Below are 17,277 nucleotides of genomic sequence, written 5' to 3' on the forward strand. Positions count from 1 at the left end.
AATTTCAGGATATTTTTCGATATACCGAAATAAATGTTCGTATCCATAGTTTTACGTAAGTCGAATGGTCGTAAGTAGGGGAGCGTCTGTACAATATTATCACCATCTTCTTTTAAGGGGTGTCATGGACTATGTTATTATTTTTTCTTCTCTAAGCATTATTTTGCCACGGCAAAGGCCTGCAACCCAATGGAGGAGGGTCCGTAAACGACTTTTGAGTCTTTACCCACCAGTTGAAAACCACTTTAGGGAGCAAACTCAGTTTGCCTCTGGGGATGGATCCAGACTCTGTTCTCAGGCGGGCTGGATTAGTAAAATATTATTTTGCTTTGTTTTTCAGTATTCTGCTTTATCACTCAGCCTACACTAGTAACCTACCCTCTACATATTATGATCATAGATGAAAAGGGATCTTTTTTAAACACAACCCATTTTTTCCACAAACGATGGGGAAAAAGGATTATCATGTTTGGCATTGAATGTGTTAACTGATTTATTTTAATATATGAGCGAATACAGCTTTGCATGTGTACCAACTCGTCCTGCTATGCAAACTCTCCTCTATCGGCCGGAGAAGGCATTGGGTTTGCAATTATAAAAAAAATATATAAAAAATAACTTTTCATATAAATTAACTAGGGACCCGCTTTTTTCTTTTTTTTTTTTCTTTTTTTTTTTTTTACATACTAGATTTATGTCGAACCGGATTAACTCATCTAATGGGCTGGATGCGGCCTGCAGGCCAGAGGGTAAATGACGAGGGTTTTTCAGTGGAGAGCGCCATACACAGACGAGATGGCCATTCAATGAGTCAGGCGATCACCCATGCAGATTCTAGTCTTTGCGGCATCATCGAGCCCAAGACATCGATGAAACAGTACAAGATGCTCGGCACGCGCATGGGGTTTGCAGGGTTGGCGCGCATTTGAAAATGAAACATAGATTTCCACCGGAGATGCATCATTGTTCCGTGGGTGTCATTTGCACCAAATGTTTTAAACGTGGAATGATATTATTTTTTTCTTTTAAATGGATTTCTCCTTTCCTCTATCCGAAACTAGTCTGGCAAGGCCACAGCAGGAGAAAAGTGGATTTATCGATCCTGAGAGTTTCATTTTTCAAACACGGTCATCTTTCACAGCCACAACTTCGATTTTTGAAACGCATACATAGTGCTTCTGCACAGAGTTTATGTGCCTTTGTCACAGTGTGGAATAGAGTGGAGTGAAGTGGTGGGTGATATTTTGGAAGAGACAGGAATGCAGGAGTTCATTATTTTCATTACTCTCACTACATGTTAGAAGTGCATCTACTGTTGTGGTTGCTCACACATACTTCACTATGTAATGTTTTGATCATAGTGGATTAAATTCATTAGTTTCAGTTTTATATAATTGATTTTTTGAGGGGGTAGATTGTTCTTTAGCTATTTAACCTTATCTAATCAACTTCTACCTCCCAGTTTTGTTTTCTTTTTTTGCCATTTATCGTCCTTTCAAAATGGCCCAGTCACGCACGTCTCTGGAGTAGGGATCAACAATAGATTAAATGAATTTGCTTACAAGCATTGCCGGACCAAAAGTATATTGGATTTGGGTGCTTGAAGTGGTCTTATTTTGGGAGCTGCGGTATCCAATTTGGCGGCCAGAAGGCATTGAAAACCACACAAAAGCAGGTGTTTATCGATTTTGTCAATATTTATTGGGGGTGAAACCTAAGTAAAAAATCTTAGAGATGCCCTAAGTGTACAACTTTGTAAATCCTCACAAAAATTGGTTCAGCCGTTTCGGAACATACAAACATGCAACCCACTCATACTCTCACACATTAAGATTTATAAGTAGTTTAGACAAGATTAAATAGGGTTTCGCTATTTTTAAAACGGGTTTATTAGCATTTTTAAAAAAGTCTTTTCCTTAATACATGACCAGATAGGCTTGAATATGATGAAAAATGTTTGATCAAAAAAAAGTAATACAAGAATAAAGTATAGACGAAACCGCGTCAGAAATACTGCATTGCCTTGAAATGGTTCAGTCCAGTTGATTCCTAGCACCGCTCTCGACCCTCAAGTGTAGGTTGGAATAATAGTGTTGCAGAGAGAATGCTCTATTGTCTAATACGTTCCATGCTTATTCTTTTGTTGGTGTATGTGTGTGTAATCTATTAGAAACATGACTATAAACAGAGTGTAATGTGATGTTCACAAATGGGAAGTGTCACCCATTACCGGGTTGAATGATCCTGAATCACTTCAGGTAAAAAAAAAAAACCCAACCCAAAACCAGATTGTCACTTCGGGTTACCATGCCAATCGCGTTCCCTTGAGCGACTTTATTCCGATGTAACGCATGAACCGTCATCCCTCTCAGACTGTCATTGACGGGGCAATCTGTCATCTTTTTTTTAGAAAGAAAAAAAGATCTGTTGAAGCATTCACCGTATGTACCTATTCATATTCTCGTGACTATCATCTCACTGCTATGGGGCCGCTTAAACACAATTATTTGCTAAAAACAGGAAGCAACACTAGAAAGTTGTGTTTCTTGATGTGTGGACAAAGATCCTATCAAAGTCACTCCTACCATTCAATAGGGATTTATCATACTGAAATCATTCACAAAGGCTTGATACTTATTAATCAGCAGCGCCAAACCCTTTGTACTAGTGTTTTACTTACACACCCGTATTTGCTGGAAACACAAAGCAATGATAGGAAGTTGTGTTTCCTGATGTATGGACAAATATCATATCGAAGTCCCTCCTGCCATTCAATGGTGATTTATCATACTGAAATAATTCATTCACAGAGGCTTGATACTTACTGATCAGCAGCACCAAAAACCCTTTATATTTTTTTTTTTTTTTTTTTTTTTGCTTACACACACTTATTTGCTGGAACAGGAAGCATCACTAGAAAGTTGTGTTTCATGATGTGTGGACAAAGATCTTATCAAAGTCACTCCTGCCATTCAATGGTGATTTATCATACTGAAATCATTCACAGAGGCTTGATACTTACTGATCAGCGTATTAGATAGATAGATAGATAGATAGATAGATACTTTATTCATCCCCGAAGGGAAATTCACTTTTCCAGCAGCATCCCTAAGCTGAGAACAATCGAAAATAACTGAGAACAATCGAAAATAACACGGGAGCTGCTGGAGTGGCTGCCATTCGTGACGGCGCCGGAGAAACGATTCAATTTGAATCATGTACAAACAAACAAACAATTGAATCATGTACAAGAAACGATTCAATCTGAATCATGTACAAACAAACAAACAATTGAATCATGTACAACAAACAAACAAAATATTTATGTATTACTACTTTTTTTTTTAATTAAACAAGAAAATCAAAGTTTTCCATTTTGCCATTCAGGGATAGTGCTTCTGAAAATGTCTTTATACGTCAAAGCATTGAATGAGTTAATGTCAAACGTCATATGCCGAAACGACGTCTATTTGTTTAATGACGTAACGTGCCTCTTTAGTCAAAGTACTCACAAACACCATGTTATCGTTTTTAATCCAGGCATGGAAACGCTTCGTTCAGATGACTAAAGAAATCCAATAGTCAATTTCTAATTGTATTTTTGCCTGCATGTAAATGTGATTACTGTATGAGCCAATTGTTTTTAAAAATGATTTATGCACACTCTAAAGAAACCATCATAAACATGTCTGCTTATTTTGTTTTATTATACAGGGTTCCCGCACATCCTTGAAAATAGTGTTTTTTTCAAAAAGTTTTTAACTAGGGAAACAAAAGGCATTTTTTTTCATGCATCATGATAAAAATGCTTCATGAATGTAGCAGAAGAGCTCTTTGGAACAAATAGTTTTCTGCCAGTTTTGAAGTACTGTAAACCTCTTTTTCATTTGTTGTTTTCCGTAATTTAAACTTTGAGAGTGCAATGTTTTTTTTGGATGAAAACATTTAAACTGGACCAAATTGTGATTTTTAAACAAACAATTGTTTAAAATTGCCTCAAATCCATGTGGTGTTTTTTTTTCTCGACGTGGTCTTAAATTTGATTTCAAAAGGCATTCAAAAAGTCTTAAAAAGTCTTGAATTTAACCTGCCTTAAGCTGTAGGAACCCTGTCATAGCAAGTTTGTTTTTTAAAATAGGTAATTACCCAATAACTAAAGCTCTTTCTACAAATATACATTGCATTTTCAAAACAGTGTTGGAGTGACTTCTGTGTTATTTTTTTATTTTCTGAGGCTCACATCAGTTTTATTTATATATCCTGTCAAGGCTTTATCATAAACCTCAAATGGGAGGAAGAAAATCGATACCGAGAGAGAGGCTCAGCTCACCTGCACTACGAGTAGATACATTAACATAAATCTCTCCTGAAGAGTGCCAGTAAAAATTTACTATTGTCAATGTCATAAAAGTAAAATTTGTTGTGGGGCATTAGTACTGTAAATAAATAAGTTTATTAAGGTGTGGCATGTGGTAAATTGGCAAGTGAGTTTTTAAGTCAAGATTGATGTGCTATATAAAACAAAATGAATCACGGTATTTTAATTCTATGTTTGTCCTCCCATTTTAGGGATTTATTCTTAGCATGTTTGGACAGGGAACTACCTCATTTACAACAATTAGCTACAAATATCCTAGGTTCAAAAGAAATAAAAGGAATTTAAAGCAATTAAGGTACTGAACAGGCTGCCATGTAAAGTAAAGGTCAGCTACCAAAGGTTAATGTTTGACTAAGGAATTTTGTAACATCAAAATGTATTCTGATTTAACATATCACCTAATATATTTTCTTTTTAAGTGAGCAGTGTCCTATTTTGTACTAAAAGACATACAAATTATTCACTGTAATTGAGTTACATTCCACATACAGTATGCCCTGGTTGGGGTCCTTTAATCTACAATATTTTATATTGTGCATGAGCTTTTATGCACACAGCGAAAAATAAATTCTTACTCCAATAGCAGAATATTTTCTATAATTCTAAGTTTTTCATGTTGTATTATTTACTACCTAGTTATTTCACGTCCGGACAGTTACAAACCCCTACTCAAAACTATCCTGAACAGGAATCTGCTTCACCAGGCTGTACTTTCCCAAGACCGACCACAGGAAGATGTGCTCCTATGACTCTGGTGGTTAAGGGATCCATGAACCGTGAACACAAAAATATTTCATTTGAGGACTTATTTTGTGAATTCTCCTCTGCAGGTAGTACAATAAGTTCTTATGCAATCCTGTCAGACAGGCGGTCGATGCTTAATAGAATGTGTTGTGGCTAGTCCGTAATCATTATTAATCTGCGTGTCGGCCGAGCTTTCCCCGGTTTGTTGCGGCGTTCATAAAGCTTGCTTAATTAGATTGATAGATTAGAAAGCGGTTATTCAGTGCGCTCATCCTCCTTCCCAGCCCTCCCGCCTCTGTCCCATCAAGCTTTTAATAAGATTAGACATCTTTCATATTCATGCGCCTTCTCTGCACACGACTCGTCCGACACCCCACTCCCGCCCTGCATGTCACGGACGTCGCCAGACCGGATTTGCTGTCTCAAGCTGTTAATCGAATACATTCAGGACCAGGCGCTAGATTGGTAATATGAAAATATTTCCAAAACTTTGGTTATGTGTGTAAAAAAAAAACTTAATGACCCACAAAATATTTTCAAAATTTGATTCATTAGTCCCCTTAGGGTAATTCCCCTCCACCGACTGTACCGGGGAGAAACAACAGAAACAAAAACAAAAACTTCAGAATTACAGTGTAGGGCAATTAGGGTAGACTTATATATAAAAGGGGCAGCACGGCAGCGCAGTGGTTAGCGCATGTGCGGCACAGTTCATGCCTTGGGAACCTCCTGCGTGGGTTCAAATCCAGCTCCAGACTTCCTGTGCGGAGTTTGTATGTTCTCCCCGTGCTTGCGTGGGTTTCCTCCGGGCACTCCGGTTTCCTCCCACATTCCAAAAACATGCATTTCAGGTGAATTGGCCGGTCCAAAATGTCCCTAGGTGCGAATGAGCGAGTGAGTTGTCTGTCCCCGTGTGCCCTGTGATTGGCTGGCAACCAGTTCAGGGTGTCCCCTGCCCACTGCCTGATGATTGCTGGGATGGGCTCCAGCACCCCCGCGACCATACTGAGGATAAGCGGTGCAGCTAATAAGATGAGATATATATATATATAAGGTAAGGAGAGTGACTTTATAATTACAGTTTATTGGTAGTGTAGCATGAAAATGATAAACGTAAGAAAAGGCGTATTTCAAATACAGTCCAAACGCCAACCCAAATTTAAAAAAAGACGAAAAAAAGCAGGATTTATTCCAGCGCATCAAAGATATTCATGTTCTTGAGGAGTGAGCTGACTGAGGCTGTGATTATGACTTGAAGCCAAGAGATGGCGGCAAAGAGTAAATTTTAAATTCCGGAAAGCACCTTTAATCAATATACTTGTGCAATAAAGCGGCAGTTAATTTTTAGAAATATAATTTGACAATACAGAAGTTGTATAATAAAGTACAGTACTTTTATTTGTTAATTAAATTACTTAGCCAGTAAATTGAGTTTGTTCTTGGGTATATTCTAAATTAGTACATGGAAGTTTCTACTTCGGGGGTTTTGACTATTGCGGGACAATTTTGAAGCGCAACCCCACAAAAAAAGATGGATGGCTATTATAGATGAACACAACTTCTGTCCAATAGAGAAAAGGCGCCATCCAACAGCTTACATTTGTGTTGTTTTTCGATAGAGATGGCTGTTTTATATTGGAAAAAAAGCACAGCCAGACCCAGAAATCCTTTTGTAATTGATACCCAAGCAAGCATTGTGCTTAGTGCAAAACAGCTCATCAGCACAGAGGAAGCGCAGTAAAGCTGAGACACTCCCTCGCCGTAGTAAAACTTAACGACTTTCTGTGTTGCCTTTGTCCCCAGGCGACGGATATTACAGAAGATAATAAGTATGCATTTAGAATTTTTGCAAGATCACCAGTCCTTCAAAATCTATACTGGCCAACACAGGCTTGTAAAGTAGGGAATGCTTTGTGTGTGTTAGAGCTCAAGCACAGATCTTTTAGTGTGTATGCTACTCTGTGATGAGCCCACTGCAGGATCACCCCCGTGAGAGTATTTATTGGGAAATGATTACCTTGGAAAAGAACCCAACTTTGATGAAAATCGTCCCACTTGAATTTCTACCTCACTGGCATACATTCGGTGTCCGTGTTTTTGCATAATGTTGGAAATTTGCAAAATTGTACTGGAGCGCTTCTGGAACAAAGTGGTTTCATGAAGACATCATTACACTTTTTGGCCTCTGATTGAGATGCGGCTTTGTTATCTCAAGGGTCTTTGGATTTGGATGGCTCTTAAGCGTTTTTGTGTGGACTTTCTGCAACTATAGGTTTCGCCTTACTTATTTTTTCCTCCAAAAAGTCAGTCACAGCTCAAAATGCACTTTTTTACATGTTATGAACTAATGTTTTATATAACTTCCTCTATATAACTATATACGGGTGTCTTTTCGGAAACTAAAACCCTTTAATTGCATTTGCTTAACTACTAAGTGATTAAGCCTTTTTTTATGTTTGTTTGGATCCCTTAACCTCTAGGGTTTTAAGGGCACCATTTCCTTATGGCTCTGAAAAATACATGATTCACACCAGATTTTTCTTTTAATGCTACTAGAGAAATGGAAAGTTTGCTTTGAAGAACTTTAAAAGTCCTTGAATTCGGCCATTAAAAAGGTCTAGGAAGTCTGTATAGGTTCAATGACGAAAATGGCAATGCCATATCCTAATTGCCATGTCACAATTGTCATATATGTAGTAGGAAACAACAGCACCTCGAAATCAAAAATGATGAACATGCCTTTGCGCTGATGCAGTCAAATGAGATATGTGCTAGACAATATTGTTGCCCATATGTGGGGAGATATGGCTTCTGGGTACGTCCCCTGCAAGATGAAACACACTTTTACGCAGCACTCACAACAATTACCTTGCAACATGGCACACACAAAATCCATCTTTATGATTGCAGCATTCTGCAACCAGTCTGATTTTCCCTCTCTTTATTTGACCTGTTCGTTAGGAGACCATTAAATCAAATACCAGGTGAAAGCTTTGAAGGCCTTTCTTGGTGGGCCACTTCTCTCCTAAACAAATCATAGCCATCATGTTTTTTAAATCAAAATCCGTTCAATCTTGAAGAGGGACACACTTCTTTTTCTAGGTCCTGAATTTTCCATAAGAGCCCACATTGTCTTAGTTGCGAGCAGACATACACTGGTGCTATCCTGAATTTGATTTGGAACGTGCTTTCTCACCTTTTTTGTCTTTGCAGTCTCCTTTCTCACCTGAAAATTTAGTGAATAATATGTAAGGTTCTTACTCAAACAAGACTCACTTTTTAATATAAGCAGCTAGCTCTTCAATTGCTGCTAGTTTCTTGGTTAAGGGTGTGCTACAGGAGTTAAGCTTTTGTAGGATTGTTCCATTGAAGCTCACGCACAAACAACAATATTGCTCTGTTCTTCCTACATCCCCTGTCTCCTCCGGCCCTGCCGGATCCTGTTCCATATGCATCAGGTTTTCCAGTTGGGAGCACTGTCTCCCTTTCAGATAATCACTTCTGACTGCACCAAGAGCGGGATCGGTGGTGTGGTAGTTCCAAACTTGAGGTGCAGATTTTTTAAGATTTTATCTGCTCAAGGCTCAAAAGTACAGCATTGCTTTCTGATGTGGTGCATTTGTGGCGGTTGATTTATTGAGGTACTACTTTGATTCACACAGGAAAATTGTGTTGCAAAGATTTTCTCACTTCATTCGTGAATTTGTCAAGTTCACTTAACCATAATATGCTCTTGTGTTTGGTTGAAATGATAGAACTTCTTTATTAATTTTTAGATTTTTTCAACCAGCTGATAAAGGTGTTACGTTTTGATTGCAACTTTAATTGCTACTCGAATGGCACTAAAACTTGGGTAGTAACAAGAACTGTTTTTGAACATTTTTTTCAATCCGACACATACGGGTCCATCAAATTGAACATTGATGAGTTTATCCGTCCTTCATTGGAGAGCTTTTGTATAGGTCAAATGTTTGCAAAAGGAAAAACAAAAAATGAAATGCTTGATGGCTTTGCAAACAAAGCTAGGCAGTATTTTAGCATTGTTCATCGTTCCTTTTTCCAATCAAACTGCTTGAAACATTTCACACACACATATCCAGAATAATTGAAGAACTTTACACCCAAATTTGATTTAAAAACGCAATAAACAGTCCTTAAAAGTCTTTTTTTCAATTAACCTTGCCTTAAGCTGTAGGAACCCTGTTTAACACTGGAGCTGAATGTTCTAAAATGAAAGATGAAAAACAGACAATTACTATAAAACTGAATTCCTGAAATCGATATTTGACATGGGCGTACATGTGATGGAAATGTTTTTTTTTTTTGCTATCTAAAGTCCTTTGATGTTTTATCCATAAGCCTTAAAAGTTGATCCTTTCCATTTCATCCCATCTTATTTTCTTGCGGTGATTGATGAAAAGAGTGTAAAAAGCACAAAGAGGAAAAAAATCCCACATTTTCTTTTGATGAAATGATCTGCATTTATATAGCGCTTTTCAAGTCAATGACTTCCCAAAGCGCTTTACATTGTGCTTTACATTTCCCAATAGCGGCCGTGATCCGTGCAGCCATGTAAGGCGCTAACCTGCTTATTGGGGGTAATTGGGGGTTCAGTGTCTTACCCAAGGACACTTCGACAAGTAACACGGACAAGCCGGGATTCGAACTATGATCCCTTAATCCTAAAACGATCGCTCTACCTCCTGAGCTACTGCCGCCCCCAATCTTTTCTTAGACTGAAAATTGCTACCTTATCAATACCTGTATTGATGACCTTAATATAAAGTGGTTGGAAATGTTTTACCTTCTTATCGATTCCAGCAGATTCATTTTGAGCCTGTTGGTGGATGGCTGGGTGAAAAAATATAAGTAGTCCATCTATCATAAGTTGGTGGTATTCGGCGCAATAGTTTTGGTTCTTGCACGTTATTCTCTTTTTCCTCGTTCAGCTTTTATGGTCCTTCTTTGGTGTCTTTATTTAAGCTCTTCATAAAGCACAAAGAAGATGGAGCTGACTTGTAGTCATTTATTTGTTTTACATTGTAATTTTTTTTTCATTTTGCCTTTGTGAAGTGTGTGACGAAACATATATTCTAACTCAATATCCCCTACTATTTTTTTCAGGTCACGGACCAGTCAGTACGAGCAGTCGCGGAGCATTGCCCAGAGCTGCAGTTTGTGGGTTTCATGGGATGCCCTGTCACATCCCAAGGAGTCATTCATCTCACTGCTGTAAGTATCTAATGGCTTTTCTGTTACCTACATCAGCATACTTATTGGCATTTGGACTACTGAGTTTTCAAAGACCAATCCATGTCATTTGGAGTCTGGTGATTGGGAGATTGATTCTTTAACTAATACATTACTCCAAATCACTCTTCAAAATTCATTTGTATAATATATTCATTCATTCATTATCTGCACTGCTTATCCTCAGTCGGATCGCTGGGTTGCTGGAGCCCATCCCAGCTGTCCTCGGGCAGTGGGCAGAGGACACCCTGAACTGGTTGCCAGCCAGTTGCAGGGCACACAGAGACAGATCACTCACTAGCCCGTTCACACGTAGGGACAGTTTTGACCAGCTAAAATCACCTGACATTCATGTTTTTGGAAGGTAAGAAGAAACCGGAGTGCCCGGAGGAAATCCACACAAGCACGGGGAGAACTTGAAAACTCCTCAAAGGAAGGCTGGGAGCTGGATTTGATCCCATGATCTTAGGACTGTGCTGCATACGCGCTAACCACTCAGCCGCTGTGCTGCCCTTGAATAATGTAGAACACAGAAAATACATTTCCATTGCCCATCTCAAGAGAAAATAATCTAAATTTAACATGAAACATAACCCTCAATAGGTGGTAATTGATTCCTGGAGAACTGTCAATTTTGTGTACAAAGAAACAAAAATTGGATAAGTAAACATAGGGAAAAACATGCTGTAGCAGGAAGTAATTGCATTGTTGCTTCTTATCAAATATAACTCCATTTGCTTGCTGCCACCCTTCTGTTTACAGTCCCCTGTGGAAATATGTGCAGCCCTTATTAGACTCAATAAATCCAACCTTACAGTATACCAAGGTGACTGTTGATTTTTCTAGGAAAACAAAGCATTTAAAAGAAACACAATTCATTCAAGTGGTATCACAATAAACACATTCCGATGACAAATAGAAAAAAACTACTTCAATGCGGGCATTGCAGCCTTTACTACAATACTATTGTTAATTGCTGCCCAGTTGATGGTCTTAATCTAGTAAAATGGTAACTGATACAAGGATTAACATTGGATGGTAGTTGCTTTTAGGTTTATTGGAAAGTACAATTCAAAGTGAGATAATGCTCACTTTACCTGGACATAAGTACACATCTCGACCACAAGACAGAGCTAAAAAAAAATTGCCCTTCCATAATGCACTTTTGTAAAGTTGAGTAGCTGTGCTTTATAATTTTCAATAATGTTAAAAGTTAATATCCATCCATTCATCCATTGTCTGCACCGCTTATCCTCAGTAGGGTTGCGGCGGTGCAGCCATCTTAGGGCAGTAGTTAGGGCACACAGAGACAGACAACTCACATGCTCATTCGCACCTAAGGACGATCTGGACCTGCCAATTAACCTGAGCATGTGTTTTTGGAATGTGGGAGGAAGCCGGAGTGCCTGGAGTAAACCCACGCAAGCACAGGGAGAACATGCAAACTCCTCACAGGAAGGTTCGATCTCATGACCTCAGAACTGCGCCGCGGACGCTCGAAGCACTCAACTGCCGTGCTGCCCAAAAGTTATTATATTATATGATAATAATGTATACAACCATATATTTTCCCATTATCTAAGATTTTTGTAAAAGTGCCAGGGAGCCACTTGGATGCGCCATAGAGGAAGTTTAGCGGGTCGAGATGTCCAAATTAGTTTTGGCCCCGGCCGCAAGTGCTTTTGTGGGTCCAGACCTTTTTGTTGACATAATAGCTTATAGAGAAACTTCAAATTGATTAGGATACAAGTAACGTAGGTTCGTCAAGCTGCATTATGTAACCGGTAGAACTGACTGTGACATCATTGACGGCATGGGCAAATCCAGATAGGAAAAGGGTGGAGCGACTGTTTAGCCAATCAGAATGGAAAACACAATGAAAAATGAAAATCCGCAAAGTAGGGTAACAGCGATACAGCATGATACAGCAAGGGATTACTTTACTGGTGAAAAAATAGATATATGTTCTTCTTTCTTGACTAAATGTCAATCATTATACTTACATATGCAAACATGGCCATGCTGTACCAGTTTACAAGTTACCCTGGTAATGCAGAGTGAAGATTATCCATTAATTTTCTCAACATGAATTACTGGTACAAAGAAACGAATTTTGAAAAAAGCAGTAGTCCAAGCATAGCTTTTTAATTTATGCATAATCCTACCATAAGCTGTCCAACCACTCTTTTCAAGTAGTGAGTTGTGCTTTTTGAAAGTAGTCCCAGAATTTGTCTCTGCCTTTTGTCTCTGATTTCATTTTGAAGTTATGCTTTCATTATTAAATCTCATGAAAGCCTAATGAGACAAATCCAGATAATATGCCACTTGTCTAACTGCACCCCGCTGTTTGTGTATTAGCATGCTAATGAGTCGGGGCTCTGTGGTTAAAGATGCTTGGCACCATATAAACACGGACACACAATGATGAATCCTCAGACAGCATTCAGTTCACTCCACTTTTTTCTTTTTGTCGTAACATCCATCTAGAATGCATGATTGCTCGCCTGCACCAGTGTGTGTTATTTATGTACATATGTGCTCTTGTCACCCAATTCAATTTCTTTCTGAAGAATTTGATGCACATGTGAGTGTCAATGGACCCACGTGGGTCCCGGGAAGTCATTCCCCCCCTCGAATGCAATTAACTCAGACAGCCGATGCCGCCCTACATTATTAGATTTAACATCAGATTAATTTGCGCTTATGGTTTTGGCCCCTTATCAGCTCAGTGGCCTCTTCTGACCTTGGCCATGGTGTTGTAGACAGACTGTAATGAAGCCAGCCAATCATAACAACATCGGCATACATTGAGGTGAACGTGTACATGGAGTGTCTGGCTCACTTCATTATTATTTATTACCATGTTAACCCGGTGGGAGTTTTAGCCATAATCTCGATGTCTATTTCTTTAAGTGAGTTCTGATTGCTTATTGAATATTTCAATTACACCGTCAACTTTCAAGTTCTGAATAATGCTTTATCAAATTATTCATTTTCACCCTATATATGGGAGCTTAGAAGTTGAACTTGTGTGACGTGCATAGAATTAGACAATTTAGTAATATATAATTTACACACAGCTGAGGAAACTACTGAAAATATACATTGAACATTTCACCACAAACATTCAAAGGACTTACAGTATATCTTCGTAGATTACCCTCGAAAGACCCTCAGAACTGCCAGTATCATTTTTAAAAACCCAGAGTCTAAGAGCCATACCAGCGAAGCAAACGGCAATGCAGGTAATGGCTCCACAGTCTGTTGCCAACTGGAAAGGAACAATGTCAGACCTGTTCAACCGAAGCGTTGGCAGCATGGATTAAAACTCCACCTCGATTGCTTCTGGAAAGCTTGCACTCAAGTGAACCTGGTCACTGGGGGGAGAAAGCCTCGCAAAGTGAGGATGATGAAGCGGGGTTGTGAAAGGCTACCCTTTATGCTGTGTCCGACAGACAGACGATGGCATTAGTGAGTGCTGTCATTAGAAAAGTATTGCCTCAAACACTCTCATTGATAAAATGTTTTCAGATTACAGTAATGCCTTGTGTTTCGCGGTTGTCTCCCTAAAAAGTCCAGCAATAGTCAAATCCCGCCAATTAGAAACATTTGTTTATTTATCAGATATCATTACCAGAAATATTATTCCATTTTCTGCACAGCTTATCCTCAAGAGAGTCACAGGGATGCTAGATCCCATCCTAGCCACCTTTCGGCAGTTTTTAGGTGACACCCCAAACTGGTTTCCAGCCAGTCGCAGGGCACACAGAGATATACAATTCACTCGCCCATTCACACCTAGGGACAATTTGGACCGGCCAATTAACTCGACATGTATGTTTTTGAAATGTGGGAAGAAACCAACGTGCCCAGAGGAAACCCATGCGGCCACGAGGGGAACATGCAAACTTCGGACAGGGAGGCTGCGGGAGCTGGAATTGAAGCCTGGACCTCCGCACAGTGGGGCTGCGCCTTTAACATCCAGCCACTGTGTCTCCATAATGTATATACTACTTTAACAAATGAACAACTATAGCTCTTAAATAATGATACTGAACACAGAATTGTAGTTGAATTTACGAATAAGAAAAATTGTCTTAATTGTCACTATACAATAGTGCAACAAAATTAGAGGGCCTTCCTTTCAGTCAACACGATGTAGAGAGTGAGTCGCCAGCTAGCTGCACGCTAGCATCCGGTATACTTTGGTTGAGAGAGGTCTCCTTAATGACTAAAATACAACTGTCATAAATAGCAGTTTCCCTCAGTTTCTTCCCGGGCCTGGTAACAACTCACGGAGTATCTGACTTTATTTGTTCTCTTCTGAATTTCCTCTGACTCAGATTTATTCGATGAATTTCTTTTCAATAAACTAAAATACTAGCTATCGCTTTGCTTCACAGTTACTTTTTGGTGGACACGTTGGCTTGTGCGCCCACCCAGCTCTCTGCCTGACAGCATACACAAGTTTATCACAGTCCTGCACACAGTCATGCCCACACAACAAACACTCACACACACAGCCCTCCGCGACCTGCCCCTGTGACAGCATTTGCTGTGTGTTGAAGAAAACCGTGATACGGCAAGGAAGTACTGTAGTAAGGTCCAAATACTATTGACTTGTTTCCAACTGAGAAAAGTAATGCCTATCCTTTTTTTTTTTTTTTTTTTTTATGTTTTGTATGTAACTACTTCTCAAACAATAATGGATGCCACATTCTAAAATGTAGTACCGTATTTTCCGCACTATAAGGCGCACCGGGTTATAGGGCGCACCCCGAAAAAATAGTTTTTGGTCCTATTTTTGACATACATAAGGCGCACCGGATTATAAGGCGCTACAATGGGAACATCGACAAAACAGTCAGATAGTTCAGTCCAACTTATTACCCCCTTAACATTCCGAAAGTTTGCAAAGACGCAAATACGTGTCGAGAACACGTGCGGATGCGGTGTCCGTACGATGTCACTCAAATGCATTGTTCCATCATTCGGAAGGTTAAAGTCTTGGGATTCAAGAAATGCCAACCATTCCTTAGTTTCTATTTTCTTTTTCGCTCGCAACTTTACTGTGCATATGACAATAAACACTTGGAATTGAGTTTAATTTAAAAATAGACACTCCATTCCATCCATTATCTGCACCGCTTATCACAGAAACATCGAGTTCAGTCTGAAACAAGATACAGGGATAATATATAGCCGGAGTAGCTCACCGAAGTCGTTGTGTTCATAATAATGTGCAGCCAATGTCCTCTTATATCCGTGAGTGTAGTAAATCCAGGAGAATAAAATATTTACAAATACAGTATAGTAAAAAATGCTTTCTGTAAGCCGTCAACCACGTGCTATACACATTCATCTTTTTCGGCCAATTGCAGGCTTTGTTTTGCCGTTCAAGCCAATGCCAGCCTGTAAATGATAAGAAGGATCCGCCCCTTGACCTCCGAATAACTTTAGCCAATAGTGATCGATACAACTGATGATTGACACATCTTTTTGGGCCAATTGCAGGCTTTGTTTTGCCGTTTAAGCCAATGCCAGCCTGTAAGTTATAAAAAGGATCCGCCCCTTGACCTCCGAGTAACTTTAGCCAATAGTGATCGATTCAAATGATGATTGACACATTGGTTAGCCAATGAAACACCGGTAAATAAATCCCAGCATACACCGCGGACTACTTGGCGATCGGGGGAAAATCTAGTCGGCGGCTGCAAGTTAGTTGGAAGACTTTGCGACTTAATGTTGATCCATAAATAAGGCGCACTGTATTATAAGGCACATGGTCAGCTTTTTAAAAAAAAAAGGCTTTTAGGTGCGCCTTATACAGGGAGTGCAGAATTATTAGGCAAATGAGTATTTTGACCACATCATCCTCTTTATGCATGTTGTCTTACTCCAAGCTGTATAGGCTCGAAAGCCTACTACCAATTAAGCATATCAGGTGATGTGCATCTCTGTAATGAGAAGGGGTGTGGTCTAATGACATCAACACCCTATATCAGGTGTGCATAATTATTAGGCAACTTCCTTTCCTTTGGCAAAATGGGTCAGAAGAGGGACTTGACAGGCTCTGAAAAGTCAAAAATAGTGAGATATCTTGCAGAGGGATGCAGCACTCTTAAAATTGCCAAGCTTCTGAAGCGTGATCATCGAACAATCAAGCGTTACATTCAAAATAGTCAACAGGGTCGCAAGAAGCGTGTAGAAAAACTAAGGCGCAAAATAACTGCCCGTGAACTGAGAAAAGTCAAGCGTACAACTGCCAAGATGCCACTTGCCACCAGTTTTGCCATATTTCAGAGCTGCAACATCACTGGAGTTCCCAAAAGCACAAAGTGTGCAATACTCAGAGACATGGCCAAGGTAAGAAAGGCTGAAAAACGACCACCACTGAACAAGACACACAAGCTGAAACGTCAAGACTGGGCCAAGAAAAATCTCAAGACGGATTTTTCTAAGGTTTTATGGACTGATGAAATGAGAGTGAGTCTTGATGGGCCAGATGGATGGGCCCGTGGCTGGATCGGTAAAGGGCAGAGAGCTCCAGTCCGCCTCAGACGCCAGCAAGGTGGAGGTGGGGTACTGGTATGGGCTGGTATCATCAAAGATGAGCTTGTGGGGCCTTTTCGGGTTGAGGATGGACTCAAGCTCAACTCCCAGTCCTACTGCCAGTTTCTGGAAGACACCTTCTTCAAGCAGTGGTACAGGAAGAAGTCCGCATCCTTCAAGAAAAACATGATTTTCATGCAGGACAACGCTCCATCACATGCATCCAAGTACTCCACAGCGTGGCTGGCAAGAAAGGGTCTAAAAGAAGAAAAACTGATGACATGGCCTCCTTGTTCACCTGATCTGAACCCCATAGAGAACCTGTGGTCCCTCATCAAATGTGAGATTTACAA

General features: G+C 39.7%; 1 protein-coding gene across 5 annotated transcripts in view; it reads left to right on the plus strand.

Annotated features, from left to right (window-relative positions):
• Positions 1-17,277, plus strand: part of fbxl17 (F-box and leucine-rich repeat protein 17) — a 343,256-nt gene that overhangs the window by 96,732 nt on the left and 229,247 nt on the right. For all 5 annotated transcript variants that reach the window (XM_088336306.1, XM_088336305.1, XM_088336307.1 and 2 more), the window contains one exon: positions 10,247-10,354. In XM_088336306.1, the coding sequence (XP_088192432.1) occupies positions 10,247-10,354 (108 nt within the window). The remainder of the gene's footprint in view (positions 1-10,246; positions 10,355-17,277) is intronic.

Source organism: Urocampus carinirostris, chromosome 5 (assembly GCF_059441175.1).
Source record: "Urocampus carinirostris isolate Australia breed hairy pipefish chromosome 5, RoL_Ucar_1.0, whole genome shotgun sequence".
NCBI lineage: Eukaryota > Metazoa > Chordata > Actinopteri > Syngnathiformes > Syngnathidae > Urocampus > Urocampus carinirostris.